We start from the raw sequence: 19,309 nt of genomic DNA on the forward strand, positions 1-19,309 counted from the left end.
CACGAATGTACGACACAGACACTTGAACGTCACGAATGTACGACACAGACACTTGAACGTCACGAATGTACGACACAGACACTTGAACGTCACGAATGTACGACACAGACACTTGAAGTCACGAATGTACGAAACAGACACTTGAACGTCACGAATGTACGACACAGACACTTGAACGTCACGAATGTACGACACAAACACTTGAAAGTCACGAATGTACGACACAGACACTTGAACGTCACGAATGTACGACACAAACACTTGAAAGTCACGAATGTACGACACAGACACTTGAACGTCACGAATGTACGACACAGACACTTGAACGTCACGAATGTACGACACAGACACTTGAACGTCACGAATGTACTGTATCCTACGACATGAACAAAAGTCCTTACCTGTTATTGTTCTTGAGGAAGACAAAAGAACTCCGGGGTGTCCTATATGTTATTGATCTCCAGAAAGACAAAGAACACATAACACTCGCCTGTTATTGATCTACAAGAAGACAAAGAACTTAGGACTCCCATCTACCACTGTTCTTCAGAGGTACAAAGAACTCATGTCTCGCATCTACCACTGTTCTTCAGAGGTACAAAGAACTCATGTCTCGCATCTAGCACTGTTCTTCATGAGAACAAAGAACTCATATCACATATAACACATCTACCACAGTTCTTCATAAGAACAAAGAACTCATCATATCTACCAATGTTCTTCAGGACAAAGATATTGCGTCCCACATCTAACACTGTTCTTTATGAGAAAAGAGAACACATGACTCGCATCTACTACTGTTCTCCACGGGAACAAAGAGCACATGTCCCACCTAAAACTGTTCTTCATGAGAAAAGAGACCTTATAACTCCTTTCAACCAGTGTTCTTCATGACCAACAAAATACACACGAGATGCTTATCACTGTTCTTCAAGAACAAACACCAAGTGGCAGGCAGTTCTACCATGATGAACAATACAAACAGCCCATTGTATCTACTACTGTTCATACAGACTGATGAACATAACCCAAGTGCTTATATAACGGGAAGAGAACATAATACAGTCACTGACTGCCATTTGGCCCACCACACCAACACCATCCGTGTTCTACAAGACCCACCACCAACCGTGTTCTACAACACTGACATCACCACCCGTGTTCTACAAGGCCCACCACCACCCGTGTTCTACAAGAACCATCACCCGTGTTCTACAAGGCCCACCACCATCCGTGTTCTACAAGACCTACCATCACCCGTGTTCTACAAGACCCACCACCACCCGTGTTCTACAAGACCCACCACCACCCGTGTTTTACAGGATCCACCACCACCATCCGTGTTCTACAAGACCCATCACCACCATCCGTGTTCTACAAGACCCACCACCACCATCCGTGTTCTGCAAGACCCACCACCAACATCCGTGTTCTACAAGACCCACCACCACCATCCGTGTTCTACAAGACCCACCACCACCATCCGTGTTCTACAAGACCCACCACCACCATCCGTGTTCTACAAGACCCACCACCACCACCCGTGTACTACATGACCCACCACCACCATCCGTGTTCTACATGACCCAACACCACCATCCGTGTTCTACAAGACCCAACACCACCATCCGTGTTCTACAAGACCCACCACCATCCGTTTTCTACAAGACCCACCACCATCCGTGTTCTACGACATCCACCACTACCATCCGTGTTCTACAAGACCCACCACCACCACCCGTGTTCTACAAGACCCACCACCACCATCCGTGTTCTACAAGACCCACCACCACCATCCGTGTTCTACAAGACCCACCACCACCATCCGTGTTCTACAAGACCCACCACCACCATCCGTGTTCTACAAGACCCACCACCACCATCCGTGTTCTACAAGACCCACCACCACCACCCGTGTTCTACAAGACCCACCACCACCATCCGTGTTCTACAAGACCCACCACCACCACCCGTGTTCTACAAGACCCACCACCACCATCCGTGTTCTACAAGACCCACCACCACCATCCGTGTTCTACAAGACCCACCACCACCATTATCCGTGTTCTACAAGACCCACCACCACCACCCGTGTTCTACAAGACCCACCACCACCATCCGTGTTCTACAAGACCCACCACCACCATCCGTGTTCTACAAGACCCACCACCACCACCCGTGTTCTACAAGACCCACCACCACCATCCGTGTTCTACAAGACCCACCACCACCACCCGTGTTCTACAAGACCCACCACCACCACCCGTGTTCTACAAGACCCACCACCACCATCCGTGTTCTACAAGACCCACCACCACCACCCGTGTTCTACAAGACCCACCACCACCATCCGTGTTCTACAAGACCCACCACCACCACCCGTGTTCTACAAGACCCACCACCACCACCCGTGTTCTACAAGACCCACCACCACCACCCGTGTTCTACAAGACCCACCACCACCATCCGTGTTCTACAAGACCCACCACCACCACCCGTGTTCTACAAGACCCACCACCACCATCCGTGTTCTACAAGACCCACCACCACCACCCGTGTTCTACAAGACCCACCACCACCATCCGTGTTCTACAAGACCCACCACCACCACCCGTGTTCTACAAGACCCACCACCACCACCCGTGTTCTACAAGACCCACCACCACCACCCGTGTTCTACAAGACCCACCACCGCCATCCGTGTTCTACAAGACCCACCACCACCATCCGTGTTCTACAAGACCCACCACCACCATCCGTGTTCTACAAGACCCACCACCACCACCCGTGTTCTACAAGACCCACCACCACCACCCGTGTTCTACAAGACCCACCATCACCATCACAGATCCGGAACTCCACGTTACATCCTCTTCCACAAGAATGGAATGTCGGTGGGCAAGCGTGGTGGGCTCTCGCGTTAGCGCAGTGGGCTGTAGTCCTTTCCAGTTTCCAGGCCTCCCCCCAAAGCTCTAGCCAGTCTGGAACCTTGGAACTTTCTCCCTGGAAAGCCAGCCGTGGAAACTCAAGTCTTATTGGCCAAGTTTTTCACTGTAAGACAGCAACACAAGAAAGAGTCGGTGTTCCTTATAAAAGTAACAGCTACATAGTTACAGTGTTACTTGAGATAGTAACCAAAGTAACAGCTACATAGTTAGTGTTACTTGAGATAGTAACAAAGACAGTTTCTATGTTCTTTGGGACAATAACATCAAAAGAAGGTGCGTCTTATAAAATGTAACAAAGACATGGTGTTCTTTTCTGAAAAAGTAGCGAATATAGAGAGGGTGTTCCTTAAGACAGTAACGGAGATAATGTGTTCCTTATGACAGTAACAAAGGTAGGGAGAGTGTTCCTTAAGATGGTGACAGAGAGGGTGTTCCTTAAGACAGTAACAAAGAGAGAAGGTGTTCCTTAAGACAGTAACAAAGAGAGAGAGAAGGTGTTCCTTAAGACAGTAACAAAGAGAGAGAGAGAGAGGTGTTCCTTAAGACAGTAACAAAGAGAGAGAGAGAGAGGTGTTCCTTAAGACAGTAACAAAGAGAGAGAGAGAGAGAGGTGTTCCTTAAGACAGTAACAAAGAGAGAGAGAAGGTGTTCCTTAAGACAGTAACAAAGAGAGAGAGAGAAGGTGTTCCTTAAGACAGTAACAAAGAGAGAGAGAGAGAGAGGGTGTTCCTTAAGACAGTAACAAAGAGAGAGAGAGAGAGGGTGTTCCTTAAGACAGTAACAAAGAGAGAGAGAGAAGGTGTTCCTTAAGACAGTAACAAAGAGAGAGAGAGAAGGTGTTCCTTAAGACAGTAACAAAGAGAGAGAGAGAGAGGTGTTCCTTAAGACAGTAACAAAGAGAGAGAGAGAGGGTGTTCCTTAAGACAGTAACAAAGAGAGAGAGAGAGATGTTCCTTAAGACAGTAACAAAGAAAGAGAGAGAGAGAGGTGTTCCTTAAGATCAATAAGGGGTTCCATTTTGCTAATGATGACATTTGCATTCAGTTCTGTCAAGTCTTTATGCCCCAGCGGACATACCGATGCCCCGCTAAAGCTTAAAGCTGACTTTCAAGCTTACAGTGACGGCTGGGTGCTGTGAGGGAGGGCTGGGTGCTGTGAGGGAGGGCTGGGTGCTGTGAGGGAGGGCTGGGTGCTGTGAGGGAGGGCTGGGTGCTGTGAGGGAGGGCTGGGTGCTGTGAGGGAGGGCTGGGTGCTGTGAGGGAGGGCTGGGTGCTATGAGGGAGGGCTGGGTGCTGTGAGGGAGGGCTGGGTGCTGTGAGGGAGGGCTGGGTGCTGTGAGGGAGGGCTGGGTGCTGTGAGGGAGGGCTGGGTGCTATGAGGGAGGGCTGAGTGCTGTGAGGGAGGGCTGGGTGCTGTGAGGGAGGGCTGGGTGCTATGAGGGAGGGCTGGGTGCTGTGAGGGAGGGCTGGGTGCTGTGAGGGAGGGCTGGGTGCTACGAGGGAGGGCTGGGTGTTGTGAGGGAGGGCTGGGTGCTGTGAGTGAGGGCTGGGTGCTGTGAGTGAGGGCTGGGTGCTGTGAGGGAGGGCTGGGTGCTGTGAGGGAGGGCTGGGTGCTGTGTGATGGCTGGGTGCTGTGAGGGAGGGCTGGGTGCTGTGAGGGAGGGCTGGGTGCTGTGAGGGAGGGCTGGGTGCTATGAGGGAGGGCTGGGTGCTGTGAGGGAGGGCTGGGTGCTGTGAGGGAGGGCTGGGTGCTATGAGGGAGGGCTGGGTGCTGTGAGGGAGGGCTGGGTGCTGTGAGGGAGGGCTGGGTGCTACGAGGGAGGGCTGGGTGTTGTGAGGGAGGGCTGGGTGCTGTGAGTGAGGGCTGGGTGCTGTGAGGGAGGGCTGGGTGCTGTGAGGGAGGGCTGGGTGCTGTGAGGGAGGGCTGGGTGCTGTGAGGGAGAGCTAGGTGCTGTGAGGGAGGGCTGGGTGCTACGAAGGAGGGCTGGGTGTTGTGAGGGAGGGCTGGGTGCTGTGAGGGAGGGCTGGGTGCTGTGAGGGAGGGCTGGGTGCTGTGAAGGAGGGGTGGGTGCTGTGAGGGAGGGCTGGGTGCTGTGAGAGAGGGCTGGGTGCTGTGAGGGAGGGCTGGGTGCTGTGAGGGAGGGCTGGGTGCTGTGAGGGAGGGCTGGGTGCTGTGAAAAGACAGCTCGAACAACAGCCCCCCCCCCTGGTGATGATGTGGTGGGTGCTGACCACTGGAAAAGGGAGGGACAGCCCAAGCGAGACAGGCATCAGCTGACGCTGTCAACAGCTGATAACCCTGACAGAAGAGCTGCTGTTGCTGCACACACACACACACACACACACACACACACACACACACACACACACACACACACCCTTCCTGAACTCTGCACAATGGTCTTCCCCTCCCACCCCCAACACGACCTTACACAGCATCTCTCTCTCTCTCTCTCTCTCTCTCTCTCTCTCTCTCTCTCTCTCTCTCTCTCTCTCTCTCTCTCTCTCTCTCTCTCTCTCTCTCTCTCTCTTCTCTCCTTACCTCTGCAATCCAGCAACACTCTCTCAACACTCCCACTGTCGACGAGGTCTTCTGTTTTTTTGACCTGTCCTTCCCATGTAGTGCCTCAGACGATGAGTCACACTGTCCAAAAAAAATTTAACCTCACGACTCCTCCCTGTCTACTGACACACACACCCTCTCTCTCTCTCTCTCCATGTCGTGACAGATCTACTGACCCCCCACCTCTCCATGTTCTCTGTCAGATCTACTAACACCTTTCCCATGTCCACTGCTAGATCTACTGACCCCTTCTCCATGCCCACTCAGATCTACTGACACCCTTCCCATGTCCACTGCTAGATCTACTGACCCCTTCTCCATGCCCACTCAGATCTACTGACACCCTTCTCATGTCCACTGCTAGATCTACTGACCCCTTCTCCATGCCCACTCAGATCTACTAACACCTTCCCATGTCCACTGCTAGATCTACTGACCCCTTCTCCATGCCCACTCAGATCTACTGACACCTTTCCCATGTCCACTGCTAGATCTACTGACCCTTTCCATGCCCACTCAGATCTACTGACCCCCTCTCCATGCCCACTTAGATCTACTAACACCTTCCCATGTCCACTGCTAGATCTACTGACCCCCTCTCCATGCCCACTTAGATCTACTGACACCCATCCCATGTCCACTGTCAGACCTACCGACCCTCTTCATTTGGGGAGTTAGCCTTCTGCTGTACTGTCCTGTCTCCATCTATAGTGGTGGGTGGGGGAGGAGCCTTCTGCTTGACTGTCCTGTCTCCATCTATAGTGGTGGGTGAGGGAGGAGCCTTCTGCTGTACTGTCCTGTCTCCATCTATAGTGGTGGGTTGGGGAAGGAGCCTTCTAGCTTACCATATCGTCTCCATCTACGGTGATGGGTGGGGGAGGAGCCTTCTGTTCTGCCGTCCAGTCTCTCCATCTATACAGATAAGGATAGTGGGGTCCACTTCCTGTCCTCCAGCAGATAACACCCTTCACGGACCATCGGGTCTTTTGTCATCTCGCATTTCTATGTACACAATGACACACACACCCCTACCTCCCCCCCCCCCCCTCCCCGCAACACCTGAAACCTCCCCCGTCCCCCCCACATTACCTGATCGCCAGGGTCTACACACACACACACACACACACACACACACACACACACACACACACACACACACACACAAACTCACACACACACACAAGTACACATGGGGACAATCGTTTGAATGAAGGAAAAAAAAAGTGAAGGAAAGGAAGAGACTCAAGTGAAGGGGAGGGGAAAAAAATGAAAGAAGAGGAATAGAAAAGTGCAGGATAAAAGTATTCATGACAAATTTGAAACTGGGGCTACACGACGAAACTGGGTCCCCACGACGAAACCGGGGCTACACGATGGAACTGGGACTACACGATGAAACTGAGGTTACACTATGAAATTGGGGCTACACTATGAAACTGGGGCTACACTATGAAACCGTGGCTACACGACGAAACTGGGGCCACCCGACGAAATGGGCTACACTATGAAACTGGGGCTACACGACGAAACTGGGGCCACACGACGAAACGGGCTACACTATGAAACCGGGGCTACACAACGAAACCGGGGCTACACGACGAAACCGGGGCTACACGACGAAACCGGGGCTACACGACGAAACCGGGGCTACACGACGAAACTGGGGTTACACGACGAAGGGGAAAATTCAAATCTACCGATGTGACATTTTCAACTCCAACTCCCTCCCACCCACCCACCTACCCACCCCCTCCATACACTCACCCCCTCCCTCTCAAAACCTTCACATCATCTCCCCTCCTTCCCTACTCCTCCCTCCAAATCCCCTCCTCCTCCCTCCAAATCCCCACCTCCCTCCAAATCCCCACCTCCCTACCAGGGTCAGCTGTGAGAGTGAGGCCGGGCCAAGATACCATCTGGGATAATTGTTTTAAATTTCTCGCTAAATGTTGGGATTTCGGTTGGCCGGTGGCGATGGTGGAGTGGTTGATGAACCAGCCACCATCAACCAGACAATCCTGGTGGTTGTGGTTGATGAACCAGCCACCATCAACCAGACAATCCTGATGGTTGTGGTTGATGAACCAGCAATCATCAACCAGACAATCCTGATGGTTGTGGTTGATGAACCAGCCACCATCAACCAGACAATCCTGGTGGTTGTGGTTGATGAACCAGCCACCATCAACCAGACAATCCTGGTGGTTGTGGTTGATGAACCAGCCACCATCAACCAGACAATCCTGGTGGTTGTGGTTGATGAACCAGCCATCATCAACCAGACAATCCTGATGGTTGTGGTTGATGAACCAGCCACCATCAACCAGACAATCCTGATGATTGTGGTTGATGAACCAGCCACCATCAACCAGACAATCCTGATGATTGTGGTTGATGAACCAGCCACCATCAACCAGACAATCCTAGTGGTTGTGGTTGATGAACCAGCCACCATCAACCAGACAATCCTGCTGGTTGTGGTTGATGAACCAGCCATCATCAACCAGACAATCCTGATGGTTGTGGTTGATGAACCAGCCACCATCAACCAGACAATCCTGGTGGTTGTGGTTGATGAACCAGCCACCATCAACCAGACAATCCTGATGGTTGTGGTTGATGAACCAGCCATCATCAACCAGACAATCCTGATGGTTGTGGTTGATGAACCAGCCATCATCAACCAGACAATCCTGGTGCTTGTGGTTGATGAACCAGCCATCATCAACCAGGCAATCCTGATGGTTGTGGTTGATGAACCAGCCATCATCAACCAGACAATCCTGGTGGTTGTGGTTGATGAACCAGCCACCATCAACCAGACAATCCTGCTGGTTGTGGTTGATGAACCAGCCACCATCAACCAGACAATCCTGCTGGTTGTGGTTGATGAACCAGCCACCATCAACCAGACAATCCTGGTGGTTGTGGTTGATGAACCAGCCACCATCAACCAGACAATCCTGCTGGTTGTGGTTGATGAACCAGCCATCATCAACCAGATTACCCTCAATTACTATCGTGTTGATTACCAGCTGGGAATGGGGGGTCAGTGACGTCACGAGGTGGGGAGACGAGACGAGATGAACAGTGACGTCACGAGGGGGGGGGAGATTAACCAACGAAGCTAGGAAAGGGAGGGTCATGACGTCACTATGTGGATGGGGGAATCCCGCCAAGACGTACCGAAGGGGAAGATGAACCAATCACGGTACGAGATGATTCCATGACGTCACAAGCAGTCTCTGACGCCATCAGGGAAGATATTATGACGTAATAGGGGAGCTAGGATGGGAGGGGAGGGCATTAATATGAAGTTATTAGCTTTCCAATTACGGGTCATTACAGGCCACGAACCATAGGTCAAGCTAACGCATTAACGAACATTCCTAGGTCTAAAATTTAAGGACTATACTGATTAATATGAGACTTAATGATCAATAGAGTAGGTGATGAAGACTATACTGATTAATGAGAATGATCAATACACAGTAGGTGACTCTGCTGGTCAATAAAGAGTAGGTGACTCTACTGGTCAATAAAGAGTAGGTGACTACTGATCAATACACAATACATGACCCTACTGATCAATACACAGTTGATGACTATTGATCAATACACAACAGGAGTCGCGACTGATCAACACACACTACACGACCCAACACACAGATGACTCATTCAACGCTAAATGACTCGACTGGTCAGTACATACTATATTGATCAACGGATCAGTACACACTAGACGACTCGATGGATCAGTACTCCCCAGCAGGTCAATACACACTAGACGACTCGACAGATCAATACACACTAGACACCTCAGCAGATCAATACACACTAGGCTCCCCAGCAGATCAATACACACTAGACGACTCGACACATCAATACACACTAGACGACTCGACAGATCAATACACACTAGACTCCCCAGCAGATCAATACACACTAGACGACTCGAAAGATTCAGTACACCCAAGGCGGCTACAAAAATCAATACACACAAGACGACTCGATAACCAGGTCACCAGACTGATCAATATTCACACGAGCTAACTCTATTAATCATCAGTTAGCTGCTTCGTAACTAACCTGATCAGTACGCTTTAAGTTACTCGCAATTCCATGAGTGATCAATCTGGGCCATGTGGTGACCCCAAATGATCATTACGAGTCATTAGACATACGAACTGATCAATGATATAGGTGGACGACTACAATTGATCAATATGATCGTCTGGAAGGAAAACAACCGATCAATATGATCGTCCGCAATGAAAACAATCGATCAATATGATCGTCTGGAAGGAAAACAATCGATCAATATGATCGTCCGGAAGGAAAACAATCGATCAATATGATCGTCTGGAGGAATACAGCTGATCAATGTGATGTGGAGGGATACAACGGATCAATAGGATCGTCCGAAGAGATTAAACTGATCACTACGATGGTCTGGGGGAATATAACTGATCAATATGATCGTCTGGGGATTATAACTGATCAATGTGATAGTTGGAGGGATATGCAAGTGATCAATATGATCGTCCGTGGGGATACAGATGATCAATAAGATTGTCTGAAAGGGGATACAACTGATCAATATAATCGTCTGCAAGGACACGACAGATGAGGAGGGACACAACTGATTAATCTCAGCAACCTGGTATGACAACGTAAATGGCTCTAGGTGATCAACTGACATGAACGGTTACAGGCAAATTGTCATTACAAAAGTCTAGATGATTACACCGATTACTCCAGGTCTTTAAAGGACTGATTAATACAAAATTCTAGATTATTGACGGTCAGTAAGAATACTCACAGGCCTTAGCCAACGACTATCAACGTCTAAGTTGCCGTAGTGATCAATAACAGCGTTACCTGAAGCTGATCAATATATTCACAACCGTGTAGACGACGGCAGTGATCAATATACTGCGACGAGATTAACGATCAATACGTGTATCCACCTGGCTATAATCAGGTTACGTATGACACTCTATATTGACCATTACACAACATAAACGTCTCTCTCATTACTGTTGATCAATACATGTTTTTCAAGAGAGAGAATAAGATCAACAGCGACATCCGACGATTAAAAGTGGTCAATATGAACATCTGAATTACGATAAAGCGATTAATATGATCATGTAGACGACCATAAATGCTTAATGAGAGTTAATATGATTACAGAAGATATATAAAAACGTAGAGATGATTAATCAGTTTATGGATCTTAATGAATTAGTAACTGTAATATGATTACGGACGATCAATTTTCTTCCATGTACAGAGAAAAAAAAATTGGCAAGAAATTGCTTTTATTGTACTGGGTAAAAAAAAAAAATATATCCTGGAAATAATAATGATAAAAAGCCTTGTTAATTTACCTTAGTAACGCTGTTCCTGGGACTGTGAGGGTCATGGTCCAGCGTTGGCGACCCTGGTAAGACGGGACGAAAATAAACCAGAAAAAAAAACCACGTAAATTTCTAGGAAGAAATATTATGGTCGTGTGGCAATACTACGTGTACGGGCGGTCCAAGGTTGTGGGGGTTAGTCCAGGGTTGTGGATGTGGTCCAGGGTTGTGGATGTGGTCCAGGGTTGTGGATGTGGTCCAGGGTTGTGGATGTGGTCCGGAGTTGTGGATGTGCTCCAGGGTTGTGGATGTTGTCCAGGGTTGTGGATGTGGTCCAGGGTTGTGGATGTGGTCCAGGGTTGTGGGCGTCGTGTGGAAGGTTATTACATAGGCTACGGCTGCTGGGGGGTGGGGGGGTTTACCTAGGGAAGGGCAGGGTTTTATGGCTGGTTTAAGACGCGTGGGGGGTTTAGGGGGAATCTCTAGTCTGGTTTAGGAATTCCGTCCCTGGTTTAAGATCCTATGGAGCGGTTTAGGTCCCCTATCCCTCCAACACCTAAACCATCACATGATCATCATTTAGCCGTCAGTAACTCCAGGATGAGCCGTTGTACTGCATGCCTCTTTCCCTACACCACTAAGCAGGTTGAAAAGAAAGAATGAAAGAAAGAAAAAAGATAGAAGAGAGAGAGAGAAAGAAAGCAGCACACGGCGAATGCACCTGCACTTGTGACGGTGTTACGTGGGAGGGAGGCGGGTGGGACAGATAGCGGAAAGGACTTGATGGTCCTTGATCTTATCTACTGACGGGATAGAAATACTATCCTATAGGGGAGCCAACGTACTGGTGCTTCCATGATAGCCAGACTGTTAAGGGATCTCTATTGTTTCGTTAACGTCTGGGTCACTGCCAAGGTTCGAGTCCAGCCAGATAAATTCATTTATTTATTTATTTTACTTTGTCGCTGTCTCCCGCGTTAGCGAGGTAGCGCAAGGAAATAGACGAATGGCCCAACCCACACACATACACATGTATATACATACACGTCCACACGTAAATATACATACCTATATATCTCAACGTATACATATATATACACACACAGACATATACATATACACACATATACATAATTCATACTATCTACCTTTATTCATTCCCATCGCCACCCCGCCACACATGAAATAACAACCCCTCCCCACGCATGTGCACGAGGTAGCGCTAGGAAAAGACAACACAGGCCACATTCGTTCACACTCAGTCTCTAGTTGTCTTGTATAATGCACCGAAACCACAGCTCCCTTTCCACATCCAGGCCCCACAGAACTTTCCATGGTTTACCCCAGACGCTTCACTTGCCCTGGTTCAATCAATTGACAGCACGTCGACCATGGTATACCACATCGTTCCAATTCACTCTATTCCTTGCACGCCTTTCACCCTCCTGCATGTTCAGGCCCCGATCACACAAAATCTTTTTCACTTCATCTTTCCACCTCCAATATGATCTCCCACTTCTCCTCGTTCCCTCCACCTCAGACACATATATCCTCTTGGTCAATCTTTCCTTACTCATTCTCTCCATGTGACCAAACCATTTCAAAACACCCTCTTCTGCTCTCTCAACAACAATCTTTTTATTACCACACATCTCTCTTACCCTATTGTTACCCTATATATATATATATATATATATATATATATATATATATATATATATATATATATATATATATATATATATATATATATATATATCCCATTTTAGAAAGTTAAAAATACAAAGAGGGGAAGATTTCTGGCCTCCCGCTCCCGTCCCCTCTGGTCGCCTTCTATTGTTGTTTGTTTATGGATGGGGTTGTTAGGGAGGTGAATGCAAGAGTTTTGGAAAGAGGGGCAAGTATGAAGTCTGTTGTGGACGAGAGAGCTTGGGAAGTGAGTCAGTTGTTGTTCGCGGATGATACAGCGCTGGTGGCTGATTCATGTGAGAAACTGCAGAAGCTGGTGACTGAGTTTGGTAAAGTGTGTGAAAGAAGAAAGTTAAGAGTAAATGTGAATAAGAGCAAGGTTATTAGGTACAGTAGGGTTGAGGGTCAAGTCAATTGGGAGGTAAGTTTGAATGGAGAAAAACTGGAGGAAGTAAAGTGTTTTAGATATCTGGGAGTGGATCTGGCAGCGGATTGAACCATGGAAGCGGAAGTGAATCATAGGGTGGGGGAGGGGGCGAAAATCCTGGGAGCCTTGAAGAATGTGTGGAAGGCGAGAACATTATCTCGGAAAGCAAAAATGGGTATGTTTGAAGGAATAGTGGTTCCAACAATGTTGTATGGTTGCGAGGCATGGGCTATGGATAGAGTTGTGCGCAGGAGGGTGGATGTGCTGGAAATGAGATGTTTCAGGACAATGTGTGGTGTGAGGTGGTTTGATCGAGTAAGTAATGTAAGGGTAAGAGAGATGTGTGGAAATAAAAAGAGCGTGGTTGAGAGAGCAGAAGAGGGTGTTTTGAAATGGTTTGGGCACATGGAGAGAATGAGTGAGGAAAGATTGACCAAGAGGATATATGTGTCGGAGGTGGAGGGAACGAGAAGTGGGAGACCAAATTGGAGGTGGAAAGATGGAGTGGAAAAGATTTTGTGTGATCGGGGCCTGAACATGCAGGAGGGTGAAAGGAGGGCAAGGAATAGAGTGAATTGGATCGATGTGGTATACCGGGGTTGACGTGCTGTCAGTGGATTGAATGAGGGCATGTGAAGCGTCTGGGGTAAACCATGGAAAGCTGTGTAGGTATGTATATTTGCGTGTGTGGACGTATGTATATACATGTGTATGGGCGTGGGTTGGGCCATTTCTTTCGTCTGTTTCCTTGCGCTACCTCGCAAACGCGGGAGACAGCGACAAAGCAAAAAGAAAAAAAAAAAATATATATATATATATATATATATATATATATATATATATATATATATATATATATATATATATATATATATTTTCTTTTTCTTTCAAACTATTCGCCATTTCCCGCATTAGCGAGGTAGCGTTAAGAACAGAGGACTGGGCCTTTGAGGGAATACCCTCACCCGGCCCAATTCTCTGTTCCTTCTTTTGGAAAATTAAAAAATAAAAAAAAAACGAGAGGGAAGGATTTCCAGCCCCCCGCTCCCTCCCCTTTTAGTCGCCTTCTACGACACGCAGGGAATACGTGGGAAGTATTCTTTCTCCCCTATCCCCAGGGAAATATATATATATATATATATATATATATATATATATATATATATATATATATATATATATATATATATATATATATATATATATATATTTTTATTTATTTCATTTTATTTATCTTATTATATATATATATATAACGCCCATTTCTTTAATAGGAATAAAAACACGATAGGTCGTGACCAAAACAAGGTCACAGACCCAGGCTGTTCAATTGAGAGCATTGAAGATAACTGCAGGACCCCGTATATCACGTATACAGTGACCTCCGGTCATCACATATACGTAAGGACTCTGTGTATCATGTATACAATGATCTCCAATCATCATACATACATAAGGACCCCGTATATCATGTATACAGTGATCTCCGGTGATCCTACATACGTAAGGACCCCGTATATCACGTACACAGTGATCTCTGGTCATCCTACATACGTAAGGACCCCGTATATCACGTACACAGTGATCTCCGGTCATCCTACATACGTAAGGACCCCGTATATCACGTATACAGTGATCTCCGGTCATCCTACATACGTAAGGACCCCGTATATCACGTATACAGTGATCTCCGGTCATCCTACGTACGTAAGGACCCCGTATATCACGTATACAGTGATCTCCGGTCATCCTACATACGTAAGGACCCCGTATATCACGTATACAGTGATCTCCGGTCATCCTACGAACGTAAGGACCCCGTATATCACGTATACAGTGATCTCCGGTCATCCTACGTACGTAAGGACCCCGTATATAACGTATACAGTGATCTCCGGTCATCCTACATAAGTAAGGACCCCGTATATCATGTATACAGTGATCTCCGGTCATCCTACATACGTAAGGACCCCGTATATCATGTATACAGTGATCTCCGGTCATCCTACGTACGTAAGGACCCCGTATATCACGTATACAGTGATCTACGGTCATCCTACATACGTAAGGACCCCGTATATCATGTATACAGTGATCTCCGGTCATCCTACATATGTAAGGACCCCGTATATCATGTATACAGTGACCTAGGACCGTCATGCGTACAGAGTGATCGCTACTTTCTCCAGCCCTTGATCGTTTGCAATCTTGACAGGTGCATCTTCCCAAGGCTAGTCGTTGTGCTACTACCAGCGGTACGACCTCTTGAACACGACGTTACGACACTTTGTGCACGACGGTACGATCTTCAAAGTATCAGATGACCCCCCCTCCCCCCCCGTGGCCTGTGACCACACCCATCCGTAAGGGACAGGTCCAAAAAGTCAGGGTCATCATAGCCAAGGGTCGTAACGTCTTGCTCAAAGGTCGTAACGTCTGGTGCTCAGGGGTCGTAACGTCGTGCTCAAGGGTCGTACCATCGTGCTCAAGGGTCGTACCATCGTGCTCATGAGCTTTTTGCGTCAATAGCTTTTTAAACAATTTACCTTATACCATTTGACGATAAGGTCATGACCCCTATATAAGGTCAAGACACTTTCAAGAAAAAGGTCGTAACCCTTTTATAAAAATGTCATAATCCTTAGTTAATTGCCTTGTTATCCTCTACTCAAGTCGCGTTCCACACACTGCTGCACCTGTGTTGTCCAAATGGCATCAAACTCGCTACCCTCTGACGAGGACGAGATTATATACGTATGATCCTGATAATTAATCATCCTTTGCATATAAGAATCATAATTATCAATAATAGGACCTTACAACACCTTCCGCTGCATCAACTATATAATCGTTCATGTTATACAATTCATAACTTTTCAATAATCACAAGCCTTCCATACCTGCAGTTGTACTACACAGAGCATTCCTGCCTTTCATCACGTAATTAACATCATAATCATAGTAATTAACATCATAATCATAGTAATTAACATCATAATCATAGTAATTAACATCATAATCATAGTAATTAACATCATAATCATAGTAATTAACATCATAATCATAGTAATTAACATCATGATCATAGTAATTAACATCATAATCATAGTAATTAACATCATGATCATAGTAATTAACATCATAATCATAGTAATTAACATCATAATCATAGTAATTAACAAACTGTTGTTCCACAGTTCACGGTTCCAACCACTGGCGTATATAATACCCGTTCACTTCACTCAACATGATCTACAGGTTGCTGTGGTGGTAGTGACACTGGAACTAAATGTTGTGGTAGGGGCAATAGCTGTTGTGGTAGGTGTGGTGGTAGTAGTAACACTGGTAGAGGTAGTGGTAGAAGTAATAGCAGTCGTAATTGTTTTTGGAGTGGTTGTAGTAGTGATAGTAGAAGAAACAGTGGCAAAGTTATAAGTACGGTATTAGTAGTAGTAGTAGTTGTAGTGGTAGTAATAGTAGTAGTAGTGGTAGTAGTAGTGGTGGTAGTAGTAGTGGTAGTAGTAGTGGTAGTAGTAGTGGTGGTAGTAGTAGTGGTAGTAGTAGTGGTAGTAATAGTAGTAGTAGTGGTAGTGGTAGTGGTAGTAGTAGTAGTAGTAGTAGTAGTGGTAGTAATAGTAGTAGTAGTGATGATAGTAGTAGTAGTAGTGGTAGTAGTAGTGGTAGTAATAGTAGTAGTAGTGGTAGTAGTAATAACAGGATACAACACGCCCCAGCACCATTCAGATATCATGATCCATTATGCTGTCAAGTGTCGCGTTCAGCATCGCGCCCAGCAAAACCCCTCTCCCCCCACACACACCACTACATCCGCGCAGTGCAATCATAACACCTACAACTTCCTGCACAACATACCTCGAATAACAACAACATACTCCCTTACGCAAGATGATTGCCTCCCCCCCAAAAAGAGGGGGGAATTATCTCGAAGCGAATGGTAACGAAGCCTCTCTTCCATTCATGGCAGTTCATGAAACGCAAAAGAAACGCAAAAGAACGTAAGTCATAAAAGCGAGTGATATTCTTACATTCAACTTAAAAAAAAAAAAATTCTTATGCTCTGTATACAAAGCCATCCTCTTGACCTTTCGTTACCTTAATATTAAAGTAATAATAATTTCTTGATTCTTTACAAATGTTTAAATGATTGATCTGAGTTCTGAGAATTACGACGCAAGTTGAGAATAGGAAAAAAAGAAAAGGATATTCAATTCTTGTCTCTCATAAGCCTAACAGGTAAAATGTAATCAACTACGCAGATGCAATATATATATATATATATATATATATATATATATATATATATATATATATATATATATATATAGGGGATAGGGATAGGGGAGAAAGAATACTTCCCACGTATTCCCTGCGTGTCGTAGAAGGCGACTAAAAGGGGAGGGAGCGGGGGGCTGGAAATCCTCCCCTCTCGTTTTTTTTTTAATTTTCCAAAAGAGGGAACAGAGAATTGCGCCAGGTGAGGGTATTCCCTCAAAGGCCCAGTCCTCTGTTCTTAACGCTACCTCGCTAATGCGGGAAATGGCGAATAGTTTGAAAGAAGAAAGAAAGAATATATATATATATATATATATATATATATATATATATATATATATATATATATATATATATATATTTCCGTTTGTAATGAATTCCACATCTCTCTACTGTGGCAACACAGTGACAAACGCGGAAAACACGAGCGTTCGTAAGACAGTTCCTCCCATTCATGGACTGCACCGCGCTAGACCATAAATATCTTTTCCATGTGTTGGCGCGGCTTTCGTCACCGGCCCACAGCGTGGAAGGTAACAAGCGTTGCGACCACCTTCAAGTCACACACACACACACACACATAACACCCAGACATGAGCGTGCATAATGCGGTCCCTCCTCCCTCCCTCACCTGATCACCCGGCGTTCCCAAATGATTCAAGTTAAAGTTATGAAGGAAAAATTTGACTCATGGTCATGACAAGGAGCTACAATCATAACGCAATCTGGAAGGCCCTTCGGCTGTCATTTCTCTAAGGGCGCGTACGACCTTATTTTGGAATACGATGGATCGTGAGGGAGAGAGAGAGACAGAGATGCACAGCGCTCAATACAGCGCAACAGCATCGCTCACACCGCATATCCATAACACGACTTCATTAACACTTGTCTCTCCCTCCCTGACACACTCACCACCGCTGACAAGTCAAACGGGAGACATGGATGTCGCGCATTCATCACTCACGTCATGGTTACAAATTCAAAAAAAAAGAAAAAAATGAAGAACCAACTAACCTCCTCTCCATTTTCAATCTCACTGTTTGCCATCCTGCTAACCTCTGCTCAGGACACTAGCAGCAACCAAACTGACGGGCGCATGTATACCCGCCTCGTATAAATGGACGACCGAGACCCGTGAGTAGCAATCGATATTTGGCAACTGTCGGTGTGGGATCCAATGCCGCGCCGGGAGCCTCCCGGATCCCCCCCGGCTCGCCTCGCCAGCCAATAGAAAACGAGCAAATCCGATCCTCCAATAGAAAACCTTAGGAGTTCACGGACGCGGGTCTCGCCGTCTATACTCGCACCTGCGGGCCATTCGAAGTCGCCTTCCTGTTCATCGTGTTACAACACAGATTTTTCATGGTATGAAGAATTTCTCTTTCACACGGACTGGTTCATGTAATGGTAGATGGTACGTTCTCTCTCCTTAAGTTCAAAGTTCTGTGACATATCTTAAATAGCGTTACCTGCTTGATACGAGATGCAAATCCTGGATCTTGGGTACTGACACTCGGAAAAGATGAGACAGATTTACGACGAGACGGCATTACTGATTCCCGCAGCGTTATTCATGATTACATTCGTAAGAAAAAACAGTAATCTACCCGTTGGACGCAACGGCACGACCCTGAGGCACGGTTGGTACGACTCTTGGATGCGACGGTACGACCCTTGAGTGTAGTCGTCTCGCCTTTAAAGCTCTGTCCCTTAAGGCGGTCAGCTCAAAGGTTACTACACCATTTCGTACCCAATGGCCGTACTGTCGTGCTCTGGGGGTCGCATCGTCATGCTCTGGGGCTCGTAGCGTCGTGCTCTGGGGCTCGTAGCGTCGTGCCCTGGGGCTCGTAGCGTCGTGCTCTGGGGTTCGTAGCGTCGTGCTCTGGGGCTCGTAGCGTCGTGCTTGGGGCTCGTAGCGTCGTGTTCTGGGGCTCGTAGCGTCGTGCTCTGGGGTTCGTAGCGTCGTGCTCTGGGGTTCGTAGCGTCGTGCTCTGGGGCTCGTAGCGTCGTGCTCTGGGGCTCGTAGC

At 46.9% G+C, this 19,309-nt stretch overlaps 1 protein-coding gene across 2 annotated transcripts in view; it reads right to left on the reverse strand.

Annotated features, from left to right (window-relative positions):
- The window catches only part of LOC139756864 (tetratricopeptide repeat protein 39B-like), a 169,277-nt gene extending 150,776 nt beyond the window's left edge, over positions 1-18,501 (reverse strand). Inside the window, exon 1 of one of the 2 annotated variants that reach the window (XM_071676713.1) lies at positions 18,297-18,501. In XM_071676713.1, coding sequence (XP_071532814.1) covers positions 18,297-18,329 — 33 coding nt within the window. In that variant the 5' untranslated portion in view covers positions 18,330-18,501. The remainder of the gene's footprint in view (positions 1-18,296) is intronic. The other variant, XM_071676712.1, reaches the window with a different exon arrangement.
- Between the last annotated feature and the right edge of the window lie 808 nt (positions 18,502-19,309).

This window comes from Panulirus ornatus, chromosome 23 (assembly GCF_036320965.1).
Source record: "Panulirus ornatus isolate Po-2019 chromosome 23, ASM3632096v1, whole genome shotgun sequence".
NCBI lineage: Eukaryota > Metazoa > Arthropoda > Malacostraca > Decapoda > Palinuridae > Panulirus > Panulirus ornatus.